At 38.4% G+C, this 24,487-nt stretch overlaps 1 protein-coding gene across 1 annotated transcript; it reads left to right on the top strand.

The window, feature by feature from the left end:
- The first annotated feature begins 9,004 nt into the window (after window positions 1-9,004).
- Window positions 9,005-24,237, top strand: LOC149822988 (DNA repair metallo-beta-lactamase family protein). Its single transcript, XM_089981366.1, has 4 exons — window positions 9,005-9,366; window positions 20,421-20,629; window positions 22,571-22,678; window positions 22,983-24,237. Exons 1-4 carry the CDS (start codon window positions 9,075-9,077, stop codon window positions 23,706-23,708), a joined length of 1,335 nt encoding a protein of 444 aa, XP_089837492.1. The 5' UTR covers window positions 9,005-9,074; the 3' UTR covers window positions 23,709-24,237.
- Window positions 24,238-24,487: the final 250 nt, after the last annotated feature.

Here is a 24,487-nt window from a genome sequence, read left to right as displayed (position 1 = left end):
TGATTGACTGAATAAACAATATCAGGTAGAGTAAAAGTGAGATACTGCAACATCCCTATTAGACAGCGATACTTGGTGGGGTTCTCACACAGCTCTCCATCTTGATTTCTTAATTTTTGGTGGAGCACACTTGGAGTTGCTAAAGGTTTGCAGTCTTTCATACCTGCCTTGCTGAGAACATCGATCGTATACTTGTGCTGAGTGAGAGTAAAGCCATGAGCCTGGCTATCGACTTCTATACCAAGAAAATAGTGCAAGGCCCCGAGATCTTTCATTTTGAACCTCTGACCTAATAGGTTTTTCACTTCTTTGATGTGATCTTCAGAGTTTCCTGTGATAACAATATCAACATAAATTAATAATAGAGTGATCACATTCTGACTTCTAAAAATGAATAATGAGTGACCCAGTAGAGAGCGTGAAAATCCATGCTTTTAAATATCAATGGAGAATCTGTCAAACCAAGAATGTGAGGCTTGTTTTAGGCCATAGATAACTCTTTTTAGCCTGCACACATGTGTTTTACAATTTTGCTCTTGATATCCAGGGGGTTGTTCCATGTAGACTTCCTCCTTTAAATCCCCATGCAATAATGCATTTTTTACATCAAGCTGACTCAGCTTTCATCCATGTTTAACAGCCAAGGAAAGAATAATTTGAATCATTCCCATTTGCACCATAGGGGGGTTGAAGGTCTCATCATAGTCTTTCCCTGCTTCTTGAGTGAACCCTTTTGCCACCAGTCTTGCCTTGTATCGTTCAATGGTTCCATCTGGTTTATACTTTATTTTGTAGACCCATTTGCATCCAACAATATTTTTGTCAGGTGGTCTGAGAACGATTTTCCAGGTTCCACATTCATGTAAGGCTTGTATTTCATCATTGATGGCTTCTACCCATTTGGTAGAAGTGGTTGCCTGATAGTACATAATAGGTTCATCTTCCTTATTCAGTGCAGTTAAAAAGAGCTGAAAATTCAAGGAGAAATTGTTATAGCTGACCCGCCTATCAATAGGATGTCGCATGTGATTGGATCTTCTGACCTCAAGAGTATGAGAGGAAGTAGGTGCAGCTGCTGAGGTGTGATTTGAAAGGTCTGGTGCTGTCGTTCTCTGTCTAGTATAGCAAATGCCCTTGTATCTGCCCGGTATAGATGGTATTTTTCCCCAATTCCGTGATCCCGATGTGCCAATAGTCTCATGCATTTCTTCTTCCTGCCGCTCACAACCTGGTTCATTGGAATTAGCAAAAAGTTTTGAATTCAGCTAAGGGTAATAAACTTTGGTGGTGGTAGGGGACATATCCGTTGTTCCAGCTTTGTGATCAAAATTTGTTCATCAAAGATAACATTTCTTGAGATTCTGATACGTCTGTTGGCGGGATCATAATACCTATATCCTTTGTAGTCGTCTGCATATCCCACAAATCTACACTTCTGAGCCTTGTCCTGAAACTTGTTTCTCAGGGACCGATCAATGTGCACATAACAAACACATCGGAAGGCACACAAATCATGATAACTAGGATGAGCTCCAAAAAGACAGTAATAAGGAGACTTATTTTCCAGAACAATCATAGACAATCTATTTATCACATATACGTCAGAATGAAAAGCTTTTGTCCACAGATTGATAGGAATATTGCTGTCATGGAGCATACTCATGGCACTTTCAACGATATGCCTATGTTTTCGCTCAACAATCCCATTTTGTTGAGGGGTGTGTGGACATGACACCCTTCTTCCTATCCCATTATTTTGAAGAAAAGAAATAAAGTCACTAGATGAGAACTTCCCACCTCCATCACATTGAAAGAATTGAATGGACTCAGAGAATTGATTTTTTACTAAGGAAAGAAAATTTTGAAACAAAAGAAAAACTTTCGACTTATTTTTTATGAAATATATCCAGGTGTATCGAGAGTAGCTATCAACAAAGATTAGGTAGTATCTGCTTCCAGATCCAGAGGCAACTGGGGCTGGTCCCCATACATCAGAACATATTACCTCAAAAGGCTTTGAAGCGCTCTTATTAATAGAGTGAAAAGGCAATACATGACTTTTGCACAAAAGACAACTGTAACACTTCTGACTTTTCTTATCCACATTGAGACTTTCTTTTGGAATGAGATTATTAAAAACAAGTTTCTCAATAAAATGACTCTCACAATGTCCTAATCGACTGTGCCATAAAAAAAGCTTATTACATTTAGAAATACTAAAAATATTTGCTGAAGAGAAGGAACACGACTCTGATGAAGACTTCAAATCCAGATGAGTAGGGCGGACGGGATGACATGAAGCTTCTTCAAAGACATACATATTGCCTCGTCTCTTTTTTTCAACGAACGTTTCTCTCGTGCGAAGGTCCTTGACTTGCATAGAGAAGGAAGTGAATTCGACTGAAGCATGATTATCATCAACAAGTTTAGAAACAGAGATAATATTTTTCTTGATATTGGGAGCATGAAGGACATCAGAAAGTTCAAGAGTAGAACACGACATGGGAATAACAGATTTTTCAACATGGGAAACATGGTGGTAGGATCTATCTTTACTGATAATTTTACTTTTGCCAAAATAAAGAATACGTTTAGAAAGTTTACCTGCATCGCCAGTCACGTGAGTAGCTGCTTCTGAGTCAACGAACCAGGTGCCTTGATAATTCTGCTTTAATTTCAATTCTGACAAGGCGGATATCAATAAATCTCTAATCTCTCCACTGTCTTTGATATTGTTGGACTTTCTTTTTGGTTCTGTCTGTGGAGTCTTTCCTTTATTTTCAGGATTATGCCAACAATTTGCCTTGATATGCCACCCTTTTGTTATAAAGGAAGCAAGTGGGAATAGATCTTTGTCTCTAAGCACGAGTCAACATATTTGTGGCGGGAAGCAATCCACATCGTCCGTGTCCATTTCGCCCTTGTCCCCCTTGCCCTCGTCCTCGACCATAAGTCACCCCTGTGGCAAAAACTTCTTGGGAATTTGTATGAGCATGAGTTTCTTTAGAAAATCCCTTCAGAGTCATTTCATACTAAATTAATTTAGCTCGCAACTCATCAAAAGTAGGAAGGGCAGGTAGACACAGTAGTGAAATGACGATCATATTATAGTCGATCCACTCAGAGTTTGTTGCACCATATCACTGTCACATACCGCACATCCTATAACTGCAAGTTGGTTTGTGATAGTGTTCATCTTGTTTAGATATTTCATGATGGTCATGGAATCATTTCTCAACAGTTGAAATTTCTTCTTGAGAAAAATCATCATCGCCTGTGAAACTTGTGAATACGTCTGAACCAATCTCTCCCAAAGTTGCAGGGTTGTACAATTGTCGGGGATTGCAACAAGAACCTCTTGAGACAAGGTAGAAGTGATATATGCAATTACTGATTGATCTTTCCTTTCTCAGTTGAGGTATTATGTATTTTTGACATACTTGCCCCTTTATCATCTTTCTCTTCTCTCGTAACAAATTCTAGGGTTCCATCCAGGTGACCTAAAAGACCTTGGCTTCTCATAAAAGGAATGATTTGTCTCTTCCAAATCAAGAAGTTTGAGGTGGTTAACTTTTCGGAAACAAGTTGATTGAGAAAACTCGAAGAAAGACTCAATTGAGAAGAATGAGAATCCATGAAGAAAGAGAATTTAACAAGGGTATTCACGAAGTGCTCAGTCTACTGCCAGAGAAGTTTGCTGATCGCCTCTTTTTTTTTTAGTAACCTTCAAGGCCAGATCTCTAGATCTATGTTTTCCCTTCCACCTTTTTTTTATAAGATTTGAGATTAATGCAATGGAACTCCTCACACGTTGAACATAATTTGAAACTAACTGTATTTTCAGACAAAACGCAATGTGATTACCAGCCGTGACAAGGAGAAGAAATAGACTGCAAGGGGAGACACTTTAAGAAATAAGAATCAGATTGAAAAACTGCTGTCACACAACAAATCTGGACAGCAAAAAAAAAAACTTAATATTTCAGATTTGACGCAACTTCACAGTCAGATCTGAATATTCCAGTCCAAGTGAGAAAGAAGAAGGGATGCGGGGAGGGGAATGCACAGAGGGTACATATCTGGTGCACCAGATCTGAATATACCAGATGAAGAAGAAGGTGGGTCGACTTTAGCGATTCACGTGAAACGAGTCCCCCCCCCCCCCCCCCCTTTTTTTTTTGACACGGGATTTACGTGAACAAAGGATTCACATGAACTCCTCACATGTGAATTTAGGGTTTCACGTGAGACGTGAATCCACCAGAAAAGAACTAGAGAAGAAATGAAGAAACGAGAGATGAAGAAGGAACAAAACTGAAGAAGACAAGAGATGAAGTAATGCTCAAACCTCTGGTCGGACGCACCTTTTCGAAGCCTCTTCAACCCCTAGATGGATTTCGGCTTTGATACCATGTTAGAATCCTCTCTAGAACCTGTATTGAGAGAAAGAGAGAAGAATAGAAGAAGAGGGGCTGCGGCTGTCACGATTTCAATCAATGATGATTGAAATCGTGACCTAAAGACATATATTTATATGTTTTGGTATACAGAATGGATCCGGGTTTGGTATAATATCCAGACCCAGAATACCATGTACAGTAGAACCCATATGGACCCGGGTTGGGTATATGATACAACTTTTTCAGACCCGACCTGAACCTGTCAAGATTGGTGCGGAGCTTCGGATCGATGGATCTGGGTTGGGCTTCTCAGGAGGCTTAGGCTCGGCTGGATGCACCTGCTCCCTCATTTCAGTGTTTGGATATAATCTGGATCAACAGTCATTGGTGTAAAGGATCAGGCCATCAGAGTCATTTCTTATAATTCAAGAGGCCACTATACTTTAGGTAGTTACAAAATTACTTAAGTGGTGATTTTTTTAAAATAACCATGTGTAGTGGCACTGGTTTAGACTTATGAGGTTAGGGCCCAACTGGACCTTAGTCAATTCCATGTTCGAGATCTAAATCAAATGAAAGGGGACAAGGTTTAATGCTTAAGGCTTCATTTTAGTCTTGAATCTGGATAAAAAAAGTTGGATCTTATGTAGATTATGATCCAAATGAGCTATTGTTGATTCCAAGTCAAGGACATTCTCAAATCTAAATTTCTCTTAGGCAGAACTAAGTTACAAAAAGGATCTACATATTTTGAAAGGTAATGTTCTTTCTTTTTATGTTTTTCATCTTTAGTGACAGAAAGGGAAAAAACTTTAGATCACATCAACTACGTTCTCCTTTAATTACTTGAAACTTCATTAACGACCATTAGGTTCCAACAACTTCAATAAAGGGGTAGGATTACCAGGAGCACCCTATCATTACTAATATCTTATCTTAAATAAATATTATAAAAGCATAAGGGTAACAGGTGCTAAAAATTAGATCCTTTATTATTTTTTCTACATTGACATCCTTGCCATGTTTTCTTACAATGTCATTAAAAATTCGTTTGCCTATTCTTTATACAGTTAAAAAACTGTTACTTGGGTGGCATCATGTAATTCTTTCAAAAACTTTTGATTTACTATATAATATATAAATGTCACTCTCCCCCTCTCTTTCTCTTAATTGCCATAATAAAATCGGTTCACTCATTAAAAAAAACGTCTCTCTCTCTCTCTCATAAAATGTCCATACAAATCACTCCTCTCTCCTTTCTCAGGTAATTAAAAGAAAAACTTATGGATGAAGTTGGCCAGCTCCATGTACAACTTCCTCAACAAAATTTGTTTGAAATGGATACATATTTCTCTGTGTTTATTCATCTTATTTGTCATAAAAATTTAATATAATTTAGGCCCGCCCATATGGATGGGCTGTTATATTTTAATTAAATGTATATTGAGCCATAAAAAAGGGTATTTTTTCCCTTTAGTTGTATATTTTTAAAATAAATTCTAACTGTATGTGTTTTTTATTTATCATAAAAAATTGATATAAACATGATTTATCTGGGGCCGGTCATATGGACGGACGTTAAATATCTAGTATATTGTAACGACTCGATAATTGCAATGCACTTATTTCAATTGTATGCCATTGGGTTTATTTATATATCCAATAACTGCAAATGCCGTTTTAGAATACAAACTACAAAGTGATATAGGTTTGAACGATTCCAGGGTTTATTTTTTATGAAATAAACAACGAAATTGCCTTAATAGATCAGCTGTAACTTGGATCTAATTCAAAACCATGTGTGTAGACATACTTTGGTCCACTTCATATTTGACTTGTATTGAATAGACATATTTTCGTCAAATGTAAATGACTTGGATTCGACAACACACCTGGGTCCTACTTACGACATGGCTAAGATCAATCGGTCTGAAATTTGATTAGAATCGTAGTCACAAATATGGGTCTCGGCTATAACGAGGGAAAATCTCGAGATATTATTGTTTTTCGATAAATATTCAGGGAAATCTCTCTCTCTCTCTCTCTCACGAGCAGAAAAAATCAGTTTGGGTCCAATCGACAAGCTTACATTTATGGATCGGGTTTTAGACAAATTAAAAACTGATTGATCGGGTTAAATTATATCCAAAGGTCATACCGAGTCAAGTTTCAGATCTTCACTGATCTGAATTGTCTCAGGTTCCTATGATGTTAATCGGATCGATCCATCTCCAACCAGACCACATTCGAGGTCTGACTATGACCACAAAGTACCGCTGTCAAAGGATTGGTTTTGCAGCAGGTGCTCGACCTGACCCAAACCCAAATTAATTCTTTAGTATAACTAGGGGTGTCAACGGGTCTGGCTTAACCAGACCCGACCTGCACCAAACCCTACAGGGTCCGGGTATGGTGATAAATAAGAAGACCCGATTAAGACCTGGGTCCAGATTTGAAGGTCCAATTAACATATTGATCTAAGTATAGTTTGTGAAATTTTATATCAGACTTGGGCCCGACCTGAGTTCCGATTAAGACCCATAATTTTTTATTGTAAAAATGATAAAAAATAGTATTTTACCCGGTATGGCCCTTGGTTTGGTTCATGTAGTTCTTATCGGGTCTGGGTATGGTTTCTTTTATGGTGTGCTCGATTAAATCTGGATTCAAATCTGATACTATACCCAAAAATTAGGACTAGGTCTGATTCCACCTAGGTCCAAGCCAAACACGACCCGTTGACACCCGTAGGTATGGCATAAAAAAATGCGACCTGAATAATATTTAGGTTGACTCCAACCCGAAGTTTGGGTTATGATCTTTGCCATGTATTCTGACATGGCTTTTTGGCCAGGTATTCTGTATCCGACTCCACCTGAGTTTTTATATGTACTTTAAGTAAAAGGTAACTTCTGAAATTACATGGGTTCAAATTTTGTGACCCGATAAAACCTAAAACCGACAATTTGTGATTTTAATGGGTTCGGGTACACCATAATGTGTCAGGTACCCTACCCGAGCCAGGTTGAGCAGCCCTGTACTCCTATTTCAATAAAACCTAGTCAAGCCAATCAGACCCTCTTGGTGGGGGTACAGAATCAACAATGTAAGACCCGAACTTCTCTAAATCCTGTTTCAATCACGATCCATTTTCTAATATTTTAATGAATAAGAAACGCTTCTTTTATTACATTTTATATTCAAATAAAGCTAAAAATAACAAAATAATATCAAAATAACATCCTTATGCGACGTGTCCATGTCTAAATCTCTGTGTGTGCAAACGTGATCATGATTCATTTGTAGGGGTGTCAATTGGTCAAGTTTGATTTGGACCCAACCCGTACCATACCCTATATGTTTGTGATAAACAAGAAGATCCAATTTGAATCTAGGTCAGATCGATTAATATATGGAGCTGGGTATGGTTTGTAAAATTTCATACGAGACCAGGGTCCAACCCAAGTTCTGACTAAGATCCCTAATTTTTCAATGCAAAAGGATAAAGAATATTATTTTACTGGGTATCGCGTATAGGATTCAGGTATAGTTTTTATTATGGTGAGTCCAATTAGACTCGGGTTTGGACCCGACACCACAATCTCAAATCAGGTCTGAGTTGGTTTTACCTGATTCTGAACCAAACCCGACCCTTTGACACCCCTAGGTTTGACCCCAGCAAGTGCCCAGTGAATGTGATGAGCTCAACCTACAAATGATATTGGTCCTGGATCTATGGATCTGAATGCGATCCAGCCCGCAAGTAAATCATAATGTACATTGTGGGTTCTCAGAACCATTGTAAAATAAATGATATTTTGGATGTAAATGTATCCAACCCGACGTAAAGACTAATTAAGACATGTACGACCCGATTATCTAATCAGATCCTAGTCAAACGGTCAAACCCCATTATTACCGATTCACTGTCGGGTCTCGGGTAACACTCGACCATCCTACCCTCTGGTATCCAAACTTGACCAATCCCAAACAAATGCTGGACTCAGACCCAGACACACACGGACCAAACCCGAACCCAAACCTAAACTCACACCCATTTATGTCACATGAATCTATGGAGTGCCGTTTGTAGGAGTGTCAATGGGTAGGACCTGGTTTGGACTCAAGTGAATCTGAACCCGGATCTGATATTGAGGTGCAGGGTGTAGACTCAGGTCTGATCGGGGTTGCCGTAAGAAAAACCATACCGGGAAGGATTACATGAACCAGACCCAGCCCACATCTCATAAATTTTTTATCTTTTTAGATTGAAAAATCACGGGTCTTAATTGGAACTCGGCTCGGACCGAAGCATGAAATTTCACAAATCATACCCGGCTCTATAATAATCGCTCTTTGGATCCGACCCGGTTTCTAATCGGACGTTCTTCTTTGTTACCAAACCTTACAGGTTTGGTACGTGTCAGGTTCGGGTCCAACTCGACCCGTTGACACATCTAGTGCAGAGCGAGTTGGGGATACTGCTTTTTCGCGGCAATATAAAAGGGAGAGATCTCACCCAAATTCAAAACCTAACCCGCCACTCTGTTTGTTCCCCACTGTTCCTACGACGGCGTTTTCCGCAGGAACCGTCGCCGGGGAAACTGTTCCGGCCGAATCCTTCACCATGGTGACCTTCTCCAGCTAAGGACTTGTCCGGTCTCGGACAGAGGGATGGAGGAAGGGTTGATCTCCGTCGACAAATGGACGGCCCTGAGCCAGATCTACTTCCTCACGCACCTCCACTCGGATCACACCCAGGGTTTGAGCTCGAAGTGGTGCAAGGGACCGCTATATTGCTCTCTGTTCACCTCCAGGCTGTTCCCGGTCAGGTTTCCAGGTTTCGATATGTTGCTGATCCGCATCCTCGAGGCCGGGAAACCACAGATCGTGCCTCTGGTATCTCCCGGCTCCAGATCGAAGGTTTTTGTTGAAGTCACTGCGATTGATGCTCATCATTGCCCAGGTACATACATCGTTACTTTGGAGTTTTGTGCCCTAATTGTTCTTAGTCATCCATCGCGTATTTGCATTGGAATTAGCGTCTTTAATTGTCTAAGGAAACCCAATTTGACCTAATAGTTGCTGATATATTGTTTTTATATGATCTATGGGCTAAATTAGGGGCAATTTTGGGTAAATATGCGAGATTTTTTTAGTTGCACATGATTGGTGATGTAAATCGAGAGGGCATGATTTACCATAAAACTAAATTAGGCTACTCTTATGTACGAAAATTCAAAAAGTAGGGAAAAACTATAAAACAATAATTTTCATTCATGAACTCTCTGACCCCATCAAATCCCTATAATAAGTATTTATAAGTTAACACTATAAACCCTAGGTCTATTATGAACATGAGATAGATCTTTTACATAAAATAAGATCTAATTCTAAAAAAAATCCAAATAAAAATACTAAACTAAATTGAATCTTAATGGGTCTTTATAAAAATCCAGCATCATTCTCCTCTTGCCCTCAAGTCTAGATCCCGCTTGCACTTTTTTCAATCCCTTTTCACTTTGTGAGTTATGGGCCCAAAAGTGAGATTTGGGTTCCTATACTGCATCACAAACTGAGTAGACAGGATCTGTTCCAATATGTACCTAAAAACCTGAAACATTTTTCTTGAACCATTCATCGTCCTCGACTGCCACTTTTTGAAGATATGGATCAAATGGATCTAAAGCTGGTTTGATCCAATCTGAAGTAGTCCATGAACAAACAATTTGAATTTCTTGCTCCACCGTCCCATGTTTCAGATACTGCTGATGATGCATCTTAAGTAAGCTCGGGTTCTGGGACAGGCTTGGTTTAGGTGAGGTGGGTACGAGTGAAGATTAGGCTGGATAGTAGGTGATGAATGGATTGGTTCTCTTGGGACTAGGTCAAATGGACTCGGGTTTGGTTTCATGATAAGGGTTTTTGGATATGGGGTTACGAGGGTTCAAGATGGGTTTAAAAAGACCCAATAAAATGGATTTGGACTCATCACATGATTTTGGATTCAAATATTCTTTAGTTGGATTTATGCTTGGGATGGGCTCAAATATTCTTTAGTTGGATTTATGCTTGGGATGGGCTCTGAGAGGGGATTTGGATTGGGTTTCAGTTCTGTTTTGAGATCCAAGGCACCTTGAAAAACTTGTTATAAGGCTGTGAAGAAGATTTTATATAGTTTCAAAAAGAAAAAACCCCACTAAGTCTACCTTTCTATGAAACTCTTCTATATATTCTTGCACAAACATTGAACCTTGATAAATAAGTTTGGTTCAAAGCTTATTTTGAGTGGGGCAGTGGTCTGGAGAGGTATGAGTAGGGTCGATTTGGGTTGGATATGTGTTTGTTCATGTTTGGTATTTGGGTCATGGGTTATTTAAGGATTTTGATGTTTTGAGTAATATTGGGTCAATGTAGGTGGGTGGTGGCGGTGATTTGGATAAAAAACATGGTTAGAATACAACATTATGGGATTTGGGTCAAATTGAGTGGAATTAAGATCCAAACAAGGGTTTAAATGGGTTAAAGGCACTTGAAACCGGTTTTGGAACTTTGAACTGGTTTCAAAAGTTGAATTAGGAGTAGGGGAGAACAATGATGCAGAGCCGGTTCAGTCCCAAAGTCTCACCTCCACAATAGGAAGGAAAGGGGAGGAAGAGGATGGTGGGGCTAGGGTTTCCACCCATCTCCACCGACCTGAAACAACCATCGGCGAGGGCCAGGCGTCCTTCTGGTCACTCATGGCCGGCGGCTACCGTTCGACAGGATCTCCGCCAACTAGAACCTCACCCTGGCCGACCGCAGTGGCGGAGCTAGGAACCTAAACTAGGGTGGGCACAAACACATGGTAAGAAACCAAGTCAAAACCCTAAATCCTAATAAACATCATTCATAAATAAGCCAATTGAAAAAAAAACTAAAATTCTAACCAAAACCAAGCTTGCATTCATGTAATCTTGTTTAATGTTGATTGAAAAAAAAGATTGACAAAAATATCTACTTAAATATTCATGTCATATGAAAAACCAAAATAACACAAAAATACAACTAACCAAAATCAAGCATTCATTAATGAAATCATGTTTAATGATAATTGAAAAGAGAAACAAACACTAAAAACTCAAAAACCATAATTAACATTTACATCATTTGAAAATATCCAAATAAACACCCTAATTCCTAAAAAATTCATAGATTTATGCTCATTGAAAAAAAAATCTAATATTCCAACCAAAATAAAGTATTCATTTAATGGCTAATGCTTATTAAAAAATCAGAAAAAACTTTAAAACCTAAATTAAATATTTATGCTATTTAAAAATAAACTAAATAAAAAACCTAAACCCTAACAAACATCATGCATTACGCTGATTCAAAACTAGCTCAGGTTCTATAGGGAAAATGTTAGATGGACTCTTAGCTGCATTAGTAGCATCAGCAACGACAATTCCCATATTTGCCTTCTTCAGAGCTGGAGCAACATTCTCTCCATCTCCACTCATTCCACATTTATGCTTCCTTTCTTGTAGTTTCCTCACAATTTCATACTTGTGCTCTATTGGGTTCTTAAATCGGTATCATGTCACAAGAGGCACATTTCACAGGAACCCTTAAAGTCCTTTTTTCTATTTTCAGGATAATTTTTATCACAACCATCACAAGGAAACCATAACCCTAACAAATTAACTCAAGTTGTTGATTTTGCAACTCGATAAGAACTGATCTATGCAGAATGAGAAAAGAAAAACCCTTGAAGAACCAAAATTAGGCATCAACAACCAGAAATTTTGAAAATAAGAAGGAAAAAGGGGTTTCATTGAGAATGGATAGCAGAAAATAATGGACTTTCTGCATAATCGTGCCCTGAGAGAGAGAGAAGAGATGGGGAAACAATGTAAAAGAGGTCAGGGTGGGCACTACTCGCCATGAACCCCCCATATCTGGGAATTTTTTAGGTCAGGGTGGGCACGTGCCTGCCTACCCTGGCCACTATGTGGCTCCGCCACTGATTCTGGGGTGGGCAACCGCCCACCCATGCCCACCCCTGGCTCCGCCACTGGCCGACCGGATAGAGGGGAAGAAGGGGTGGGTGGAAACGCGGCAGCCGTGACGACCGGAGGGGACTCTCCCACTGGTAGGCGGGTCCTACCGGTTGTACTTGGCCGGTGATGGGTCGCCGGTCAGGTATTGTCTGGTGGCTATGGTTGTTTGATGTGAATGAAAGGGGATAGAGAGATGGTGAGGTGAAACCGAGGAAGGAGATGCAGGTGGAGGGGTGCCTAGCGGACCGTCGATGACCGACCAAACATGCCCCCAGTCTGGAGTGGTTGATGGCCACCTTTCGGCGCTGTCTCGATCGGCCTGCACCCCGCTGGTAGCGATTAGAAGAAAGGAGGTAGAAGTCGTGGAGGAAGGTGGTGGGTTGGGGGTTTGAGACCCACCCACCATCCTCCATCCATTGATTTTTTTGATGGGTTGATGGTCGGTGGTAGTTGATAGATAAGGGAAAGAAGGCGTTGAAGGCGGGCTGTAGTATGGGGGTGGGCAATGGGAGAAGGTAGAAGATGGTGTTGGATGGTTGGGGCTTCTGTTTGGTTGGCCATCGACGATGAATATCGCAGGTTTGTGGAATTGATCGGGGAGCTATGAACCATCTTGTGTAGAATAATCGTAGATCACATGTGAACACCATTTCTGACATATATCTAATGTCGGCATGATTTACAAAGGGGTGCTCTGATACTAACTGATGTAAATTGAAAGGGCTCTATTTACGATAAAACCATGTTACACTTCTCCTATCACCTATGCATGAAAATCGAGAAAAGAAGGGGAAAATTGAAAATTGTATAAAACTCGAGAAAAACAATAATTTTCATTCCTAAACTCTCTGGCCCCTCAAATCCCTATAATAAGTATTTATAGGGGTCTAGGTCTACTATGGATTTGAGATAGATCCATTACATAAAAAGATCTAATTTTAAAAAATTCCAAATAAAACCCTAGACTAAATTGGATACTAATGGATCTTCATGGAGCCGGGTCTTTTGCTCCGCTCCTGCCTCACTTGGTTAGATTGACAAAGTAGATTTTACAGATTGATGAAAAAAATACACTGTGGGATGATAAAACTGTTGAGTTTTGCATGAATTGAATCCGTTAGACCTTCTGGATTTGCTTAGGTTTTATTATTCATAATAGTTTTTAGGTTTGCGTAAAACCTTCTCTCAAAGTGGCAAAAATTTGTATTGTGGGACAAATACAATGACTAAATTGAAAATGTGTTGGTTAGTTTATTTCATAGTGCTTCAAAGAGTTTTTTTGGGTCTTTATTGAGCATTAGGGGTGGCAATCGGGTCGGGTCGGCGGGTTGGTGGGTCGGGTTAATGGGTTGGCGGGTCAGAATACCTCAACACGAACACGACTCGTTTATTAAACGGGTTGGATGTGGCAAACACGAACGCGACCAATTTATTAAACGGTTAACCCGACACGACACGGTTAACCCGTTTAATAAACGGGTCGGGTCGACATGACACGATTACACGACACGATGACCCGTTTATTAAACGGGTTGACCCGATAACATAGACACGATAACCGACCCGAGTAACCCGAATAACCTGTCTAACCCGAATAACACAATTAGAAACACAAAAAAAATACATATTATACTTTTTTTTCTGCAAATCTGCAATTAGAGGAGAGGTCTCGGGCTCTTGGCTGCGGCTGGGTTGGAAGGAGTTAGGTGGGTGACTAAAGTGTAAAGTTAGGAGTTAGGGTTAGATAAGTTAATATATATATAAACGGGTTGCGCGTTGACGGGTTTGTGTAAACGGGTTGACCCGCCCGCCTAACCTGTTTATTAAACGGGTCAAACGGGTTGGCGTACCCCTTGTTAAATTATGTACCTTATCACCTAATGTAATATATATATATATTTTATATATATAAGGTAATACATATACATATATTAATATATATGTATATGTATCTACTTATTATATATATAAAATATATATATTTCTTCTTATTTAGTCGTAGGGGTAGTTTCGTCTTTTCCTTCATTTTATGCACATTCACTTTTTGAATGTGTTTGTAATTTCTTTTTAGTTTTTCTTTTTCTTTATTTTTCTTTTTATTTTTTGTACTTAAAGGAACCTTGGTGGCCCCACTCAAATAGACGTTGGGCCCCTCCAACGGTCACATTTGTGACCGTTGGAGGGGCTCCAACGTCTATGAGTGGAGCCCCTCCAAGGCTCCTTTTTTGTGTGGTTATAAATAGGGGCTCTCCCCTTGTATTCTCTTATGGCTTTGTGTCAAAGCCCAAGTTCTCAATAAATCGATTCCATTGTTTTTATGCCTTTGTGCATTTGTGAGGTATTTGTGGGTTGTGCTTTTTGTGCACAAGTGTTCTAAAGTGTTCTTATTGTGCTTTCGTGGTGGGTCTAATATCAAGAATATTAAGGTCTTGATATTAGTATCTTATTGAAGATACTTTCACATGGTATCAGAGCCTCGTTGGAAGAAAGAGGATCGTGCATCTCGTCTCTTGTGAAGCACCTCGAAAATCGTGCCCTCAAGCTAGTGAAGTTTTTGAGTGAAGCATTTACTTCAGGCAATATTTTAGAAGCAACTTTTGTCAAGAAAAGGTTGAAAATCCGTTAAGGTACGCATTATTTTCCATCTTCTCTTCTCTCTAATGGGTGAAAAAGACTCCCATTTCTCCCTTGGGTTTAAACTTAGCGGTTCGAACTACCATGTTTGGGCCGGCAATATGGAAGCCCATATCAAAGGGAAAGGCCTTTGGGGTTACGTTCAAGGCTCCATATCGGAACCCGAACCCAAGCTTTCTACTATAGAGAAAGGGGAAATTAAGATTCTTGAAGGAGAAGATAGACAAAAGGCCTTAGAAGAATATTCCAAAAGGCATGATGAGTGGGAAATGAAGAACTTCAAAATATTGTCTTGGATTTTTTCGTCCGTAGAAACCAAGATCAATGCCAACATCATTAAATTTAAAAGGGCCTCCGAAGCTTGGTTATACCTTGAAAAAATGTATACTTCAAGGGACTTGTCTCACAAATACTATCTCCAAAAGAAAGCCTTGACTCTTCAACAAAATGATTTATCTATTCGGGAATATTTTGCCGAATTGTCATCTATTTGGGACGAGCTTGCCATGCTCGAACCAAAATGGAGCGGAGAAGCTATTGAATTAAGGCACAAACAACTATAGGAAGATCGATTTTTCAACTTCCTAAATGGTCTTAGACCCGAATTTGAGCAAATTCGGTCCTCTCTTCTATCGGCTTTCACCTCCCCATCTATTGAAGATGTCATCATCAAGCTAAGTGGTGAGGAAACACGTATGGGGATTTGTAAAAATAGCCCAAGCATTCTTGCTACACCTTCTCAAAATGACTATGAAGTGGTTAATGCCGTATCAAGACCCGAAAATAATTTGAAGACCTACAAACCGCCCCATTTCAAAAATCAAGGGCAAAATGATCGATATGGCAAGAGAGATTATAGCAAATTAACTTGCCATTTTTGTAAAGAACCGGGATATATCAAACCCAATTGTCCCAAATGGAAGAAATTTCTTGCCGCGGCTTTAGCATCCCAATCGGAGGAACGGCCTTCAACTTCAAATGAACCTCTTTCGCTTCATCAAATTGTGGATGCTCTTCAACCTCTTCTCAAAGGAGGCATTTCTGGAGCCGCTATGTCATCCTCTTCCTCTCTTGGTAAGACATCTTGGTTACTTGATTCCGGTGCTTCGTTTCATATGACTCCAAGCCATTGCTTTCTTTCTGATTATTCTAAAAATGGTCTTCCGTCCTTTGTCTCCACGGCGGATGGAACCCCTCTTAAAATTAAAGGAATGGGCAATTTTGAAAAACAAGACTTCTTTATCCCAAAAATTCGTCTTATACCAAAACTAAACTTAAATTTACTTTCCGTTTCTCAACTCTCGGACTGTGGTTGCGATATAAAATTCTCTTCTAATAAATGTTGGATACAGGATCGCCAGTCCGGGAAATTGATTGGGGAAGGCTTTAGGAGAGGAGACCTCTACTATGTTGATTTTCTTAAAATTCCCAAGAATCAATTTTGTAATGTTGCTCAAAACAAAGATATTCATGTATGGCATAAGAGATTGGGTCATCCCAACATTGTTAAAATCTCTTATTTGCCTTTTATTAAGCATCTTTGTAATGAAAATTTTGTTTGTAATGAATGTATTCTTGGAAAAATGAGAAGTCTTCCTTTTCCTCAAAGATCTATGTTTACAACAAAACCTTTTGAAATTGTTCACTCCGATGTATGGGGTCCGGCTCCGGTAATATCCAAGGGAGGTTTCTCTTACTATGTTATCTTTGTGGACGATTTCACTAGGTTTAGTTGGATATATTTTCTTAAACATAAACATGAAGTTTTTTCAACTTTTAAAACATTTCATATGATGGTTTTAAATCAATTCAATGGAAATTTAAAAATTTTTAGAACCGATTCGGGTGGTGAATACCTTTCCAATGAATTCAAAAGCTATCTTGAAAACTATGGAATTCTTCATCAGAAGTCTTGTCCTAAAACCCCCCAACAAAATGGGTTGGCTGAACGAAAACATAGTCATATTATTGAAACCACACGAACTTTACTCATTTCCCAAAATATTCCGAAAAAACTTTGGGCGGAGGCCGCTCTTACTTCTGTCTATCTCATAAATAGACTTCCATCTAAAAACTTGAACAAAATTTCCCGATTTGAAAAATTATATGAAAAGGAACCTGATTATAGCAGGTTAAGGGTTTTTGGATGTAAATGTTTTGTCCTTACTGATAAAAATGACAAACTCTCTCCTAAGGCCATTCCTTGTGCCTTTCTTGGTTATTCTGAAACTCATAAAGGTTTTCGATGTTATGATGTTAAGAGTGATAAACTATATGTTTCCAGAAATGTGAGTTTTTTGAAAAATGTTAGTGGTTTCGAAAAACTTGAAACCAATGACGAGAATATAAACTATTCTTTTCTGTTTGACTTATTAACTAAAGATGATACTAGTGATGATGAAACAAATCAAAATGACTTGAATAATAATGAAACTCATTCTGATCAACATATCAATGAAGAACATAGAGATCCTATAACCTACTCTCATAGAGATAGGAATACTTTTAGAAGTGCTCTCGAAAGATATGATAGTGAGTCTACCCCTTCAAGTGAAGGAAATCTTCGTAGGACCGAAAGATCAAGAAGACCCCCTTCTAGGTTCATCTCATATGAGTCCTTTTCATCAAAATATAGAGCCTGTCTAAGCGCCATTCACTCATACATAGAACCTAGGGATTTCGAGGAAGCACGAACATGTCCAGAATGGATAGTCGCTATGAATAATGAACTTGAAGCCCTTAAGAAAGCAAAGACCTGGGAGTTTCAAGACCTTCCTAAAGACAAGAAAGCAATAGGGTGTAGATGGGTATTTAAAGTCAAAACTAAGAGTGATGGGTCTCTTGAGAGGTATAAGGCTCGCTTAGTTGCAAAGGGATATGGTCAAAAATATGAGATTGATTATGAGGAGACTTTTGCCCCCGTTGCTCGTATGGTCACTGTCCGATGTCTTATAACTGTTGCTTCAATTAATAAATGGAACATCTATCAGATGGATGTTAAGAATTCGTTTTTAAACGGAGATCTAAACGAAGAAGTATATATGGATGCTCCTCCTGGAATGGAGTATCCTAAGGGAAAAGTGCTTCGTCTTCGGAAAACACTTTATGGTTTGAAACAAGCCCCCAAGGGATTAAAAGCTTATAACTACTACTTTATGTGGACGACATGCTTATAACTGGGAGCGATTCTAAAGGGATTAAAAGCATAAAATCCATTTTAAAGGATAAGTTTGAAATGTCTGACTTAGGCTTCCTAACTTACTTTTTGGGTATTGAGGTTGCTTACTCTCATAGAGGATATTTTTTGTCTCAAACTAAGCTTGCATCTGAGATTGTTGACAGTTCAGGCATTACAGATGATAAAATTTGTGAAACTCCTGCTATAGTAGGAGCTAAAATGAAGATTGACGATGGTGTTCATCTCTCTGATCCTACTCCCTACCGGCAACTAGTAGGATCATTGATGTATCTCAGTATCACCAGACCAGATATCTCGCATGCGGTGCATACGGCAAGTCAGTTTCAGCATGCACCAACTTCCGTTCACATGGGTGCTATCTTACGTGTCGTAAGATACCTAAAGCACACTATTAATAAGGGAGTTTTTCTGTCTTCTTCTTCTGAGTTGAGATTAATTGCTTATACTGACTCTGATTGGGGAGGTGACCCAAATAACCGTCACTCCACCACTGGTTTTTGTGTATTCTTAGGAGACTCATTAATCTCATGGAGATGTAAGAAGCAGCAAAATGTGTCTTTATCCTCAACTGAAGCTGAATATCGTGCCATGGCGACTACTACCATGGAAATCGTTTGGATTAATCAGTTGTTGGAAGACATGGGGATCACTATTGAAGGGCCTACCAAGCTTTGCTGTGACAACAAAAGTGCGATTTATATTGCTAAAAATCACACCTTTCATGAGCGGACCAAACACATAGAGATGGATTGTCACTACGTTCGGGAGGCGTACCTCAAAGGAATCATTGACCTTCCATATGTCACGTCCGAATATCAATTGGCGGATTTCTTCACCAAAGCATTGTGTGCTCCACGTTTCAACTTTCTTCTTAGCAAACTCTCGGTCATCCTGCCCTAAGTTTGAGGGGGGGTGTTAAATTATGTACCTTATCACCTAATGTAATATATATATTTTATATATATAAGGTAATACATATACATATATTAATATATATGTATATGTATCTACTTATTATATATATAAAATATATATATTTCTTCTTATTTAGTCGTAGGGGTAGTTTCGTCTTTTCCTTCATTTTACGCACATTCACTTTTTGAATGTGTTTGTAATTTCTTTTTAGTTTTTCTTTTTCTTTCTTTTTCTTTTTATTTTTTGTACTTAAAGGAACCTTGGGGGCCCCACTCAAATAGACGTTGGGCCCCTCCAACGGTCACATTTGTGACCGTTGGAGGGGCTCCAACGTCTATGAGTGGAGCCCCTCCAAGGCTCCTTTTTTGTGTGGTTATAAATAGGGGCTCTCCCCTTGTATTCTCTTATGGCTTTGTGTCAAAGCCCAAGTTCTCAATAAATCGATTCCATTGTTTTTATGCCTTTGTGCATTTGTGAGGTATTTGTGGGTTGTGCTTTTTGTGCACAAGTGTTCTAAAGTGTTCTTATTGTGCTTTCGTGGTGGGTCTAATATCAAGAATATTAAGGTCTTGATATTAGTATCTTATTGAAGATACTTTCACAACCCTAACACGAACACGACCCGTTTAATAAACGGGTTAGGCGGGTCTACCCGTTTACCACACAAACCCGTTTAAGCCAAACCCTAACCCGGCTAAGAAGCGGGTTGGCGGGTCGGGTCAGATTTTGCCACCCCTACTGAGCATGCACAGTTTTCTCCTTTTTTTAAGTTAAATAGTTTGATGAGGTTTTGATCGATTTGATTTAACATTCTGAAAAGGTATTTTGCATCCCTTAGACCTAATTAAAATAGGCAACTTTAGATCCCTTCGGGCAATGATCTTAGTTATTTGATTTTGGAATTTGTGCTACTTTTCAATGAAACTGTAATTATTATGTTTGTGAACTGCAACTCACATGCCCTGGGAAGCAAGCTTCTGAAGCGTTTTGATTTTAGTTTTTGAAACAGCTTTTATGGAAGTGGGTTTTCAAGGATATATGTCTAGGAAAGTTAATGGATTGCAGATCTTCTCTGTTGTATCGAAAAATAAGTCGATGTTTATTGTTTTCATAAAGTTTGTGCTTATATTACTTTAAGATGAGTATTTGTCCATGTACACATAATGTTGGGACTTCTCATGTTTGACATGCCAACATGGTCATTTATTCATGGTCATTTTTATTCTGCAGGTGCTGTAATGTACTTGTTTCGTGGAGAATTTGGGTCTATGTTATACACAGGTGATTTCCGTTGGGAGATAGCAGATATCAAGGTTCTTCCAGGGAAGAACATGCTCCTTAATGCTCTCGGTGATTTGAAACTGGACATTCTGTACTTGGACAATACTTATTGCAATCCGTTGTTTTCATTTCCTCCTCGTAAAATTGCAGCTCAGCAGGTGCATTCTTAGTCTCTCTTATGTGATTTATTTTAACAATATCTTTTTTTGGTGGTTGTGAATAAAATAGTGTACGCTCTTACTATCTGCTCGTTTAATGCTTAGAGCACTTGAGTTAGAATCTACACTTACAATTTTGCTTGAAGAGTGGATTACTAAGAGCAAGCATGACTTTTTGATGTATATTTTCTAATGTAGAACATGGGTCAATGAGTGCCATGCTGATATAATGTAACATTAATATCATTTAGTGTGATAATTATTTCTAGGGTACATACCCAAGTCTGACTGGCTAAGTTATGGGCTCTTGTCAAGATACAAGAACCTATTTGTTATGAAGTTAATCCTTGAATTGTGTTGATGTATTGGACACTGATTGGGCTTCAAGGTGATAATAAAGCAGCCATATTAGTTGATAATTTTTCTACCCAGTTTTCATGCTTTTTTACAGGCTATGTATTTCTCATAGTCACAAATATCGGTATCGACCATTTCTCGTGATATTATAGGTTTGGTGATAAATCTCGAAAAAATCTTGGTGCTTAAAAAATATAAAAATAACAAAAAATAAGTAAGAAAATATCATGCTTAGACAATAAAATACATATAATGATATAATAAAAAAAGTAAAAAATTTAAAAGAAATAAGTAAAACATATTTAAAATACAAAAACAAATAAAACAGTATAATATTCTGATATAATCAAATTGGCAATATTTTCAAAATACCATGATATTTTACCTATAATATTGTTTGCTGAAAATACAGTGATAATATTGAGATATTTTGAAAATATTGCCGATATCTGTGACCATGGTATTTCTTTGTCCTTTCATGCTCGATTCAGTGAAGTTTGTAAAACATATTTAAAATATAGAAAACAAATAAAACAGTATAATGTTGTGATATAATCAAATCGACAATATTTTCAAAATATCATGATATTTTACCTATAATATTGTTTGCTGAAAATACAGTGATAATATTGAGATATTTTGAAAATATTGCCGATATCTGTGACTATGGTATTTCTTTGTCCTTTCATGCTCGATTCAGTGAAGTTTGTACTAGGGGTTATATAAATACAGAAAATTCAAATGTCCACCTTCATATGATCATTGAAAGAGAGTTTTTGGGAGAATTTATATGTTGCTTTTCAATACCAGCTTTAAAATAATTGTAGTGGTGGCTTTACTTTGGTGTTTCCTTAGTAATGACTCAATTTTTTGGTTTTTTGTTTTCCTTATTTTGTGTTTGTAATGTTTCTTATGTGTGCCTGCTTACATGTGTTATCAATAAAGTATGCTTAGAAAAGAATCTCTATATATTCTTAATTTTTTACTTGTCTAAATTTCTTAAAGACTTGTGCAAAACATCCAAGATTGAAGCCTGGCTTATAATATCAGCTGCTTTGCTTCCGAGTTCTGATTGAAACAAGTTCACAAGAACAAGAACTCTTGAGTATGGATGTTAAAGTCTTAGAAATTTTGACCAATATCATGTTTTTATGTACAATCTCATATTTTCTCTCTTCCCTTCATTATTGCTATTTTTGTTTAATTTCTGAAACTGGAATCCATTTTTAAACATTTAAAAAAATGGTAATCTTGCCTACTCATGATTTCAGTTTCTATGTTTTTTAAGTGCCACTGGAGCACTTGCTTCTATGGCCATCTCCTTTCTTATCATTCCTTTGTAATATGTAATATCTCTCTGTTGCTCATCTAGCCCGAAGATCATTTTTGCAGCTTAAGAGACATTACCTTTGCCTGTTAGAGACAATTTTAGTTTATTTGGATCATATATTTCATTTACCAAAAATTGTCTGTATGAATGCATCATAAATATGATGTCTGCTAGTAACAAATTTTCCCGCTCTCAAATTTAACTTTGAAGAACTAAGTGGTGTTCACAATGATTTGGTCTCTGGGGAACAACAGGTTGTAGATATCATTATGTCCTACCCTGATCATGATTTTATCATTGGCATTGATAATCTCGGGAAAGAAGATCTGCTGCTTCACATCGCTCACTCTCTAAAAACAAAGGTTAGTTTCCACCCTTTCCATGGATATTGCACTTGGTCATGTCGTTTTTTTCTGTGACTCTGCACCCAGCCACTCATGAATCCCTTGCTGATCTGAGTCTTCGAGCATATTATGTGAATTTGTGTATGCATGTATCACTAAATTTAAGTTTGTGCCGATCAAGCATTTGCAGTATGCCTTATTGCTGAAATGTTTTGACCTTGCTGTCTGGATGTATGTGACTGTTGTAGTGATACTTTTTGGCCTCTATAATCCTCTTTTTCCGCCTTTGGGACTGATAAAAAGGGTGCTTTTGAAATCACAGATATGGGTGTGGCCAGAACGTTTGCAAGTAATGCACCTTCTAGGTCTCAGCGATGTCTTCACCACAAAAACATGCCTCACTCGAGTGAGAGCTGTCCCTCGTTACAGTTTCACAGTTGAAACCATCGAGTCATTAAACACAGTGCGGCCCACTATTGGAATATTGCCTTCTGGTCTTCCATGGGGAAGGAAATCCTTGAATGAGATGAGTTCTTTGACCAATTCTTGCATGTCATTGTGTAAGGGAAGCAATAAGGTCCTTGTTGAAACCGGCCATCCAAGTGAAATATGTAAATCCCCAAGAAAGTTGCATCAGCATATTTTTTCAGTGTCTTACTCCGAACATTCTTGCTTCCAAGAGATTGAAGAGTTTGTTAAATTTGTCAATCCTTCCAGGATAAGTGGCATTGTCTCCTCATCTTTCTGTTGTATCAACCCACGCCATTACTTGGGTCATCTGTGCAGAAAAGCCCAATCAACTGAACACTCTTGCAAGGATTCAAGTAGAAGAAATCTAGCTTTATCTGCAGATTGTGAAACTGAATTCATCTTAGAATGCAGTGAGTCCAGAGAGATTGACGAACAAATGGAAATCTCCAGAGAGATGAAGGGAAGCAAAATAAGGGCTGCAGCCCCTAAAGTCTTGGGTGTTCAGAAGAGCATGATAAGCAAAATAAGAAGGAAATTGCGAGGTGTGAAGATTGATCATATTGATGCCTTTTGTTGATCCAGTTTAGACATTAGGGTGCACAGCTAGAAGCCTAATGTCCAAGAATGCTGTCTGCTGAAATGTTGGCACCTTTCATGGCATCCGCCCTGACCGATGTATATGAAAATGAAAAATCTAATAACACCACACATTGAGCCCAAATCTGTGGCTATGTGAAGGATTTTTTTGCTGGCTGCTTTAAATCAGAGGACCTGAGCAGCTGTCCTCATTGTTTGACATTGCGAAGAACTGGCTGATTTGATATGGCATGATATTCAACTAACACATAAACTTGGTTCTCAACCTGACAGAAGACCTGTCTGCCACTTTAATCTGTTCCAACTATAAATTCCACAAACCTGATTTTGTTTCGTAGAATAAGTGGACTTCAACCATCCAATTCTGCTGATCGGCTTGACAATAGATGATCAAGATTTCCCAACTCTGTTGGCAGAGAAGTCTTAAGTATACTTTTCTTCCCTAAAGTCGTGTCTATTTTTACAAGTCAAAAAACCTGTTGGGGGTGACTCAAATTGTGGATAGTGATTCGTGGTATGGAATCTTGCACTTGGTTTTATCTTGTACACAAGTTCATCAGGAATTGCATCACAATAAAATTGATTCTTGTCCTGAAGATAGTTATGCAGTAGATGCTTCCAACTCAAGATCACCGTCTCCTTGCCTCACATTAGACAGTTACTTCTAGTGCTACATTTGTCATGGATGTCTAGATTGAAGGTGAAAGCTCCAGCTTTAATTGATAGCTTTAGAAAGTTTTAATCCATTATTTTTGAACT

The sequence above is a fragment of the Nuphar pumila genome, chromosome 11, assembly GCF_984573655.1.
Source record: "Nuphar pumila chromosome 11, dmNupPumi1.hap1.1, whole genome shotgun sequence".
Classification (NCBI taxonomy): domain Eukaryota; kingdom Viridiplantae; phylum Streptophyta; class Magnoliopsida; order Nymphaeales; family Nymphaeaceae; genus Nuphar; species Nuphar pumila.
The sequence above is the reverse complement of the archived record's forward strand: the minus strand, read 5'-3'. Positions and strand labels throughout refer to the sequence as shown.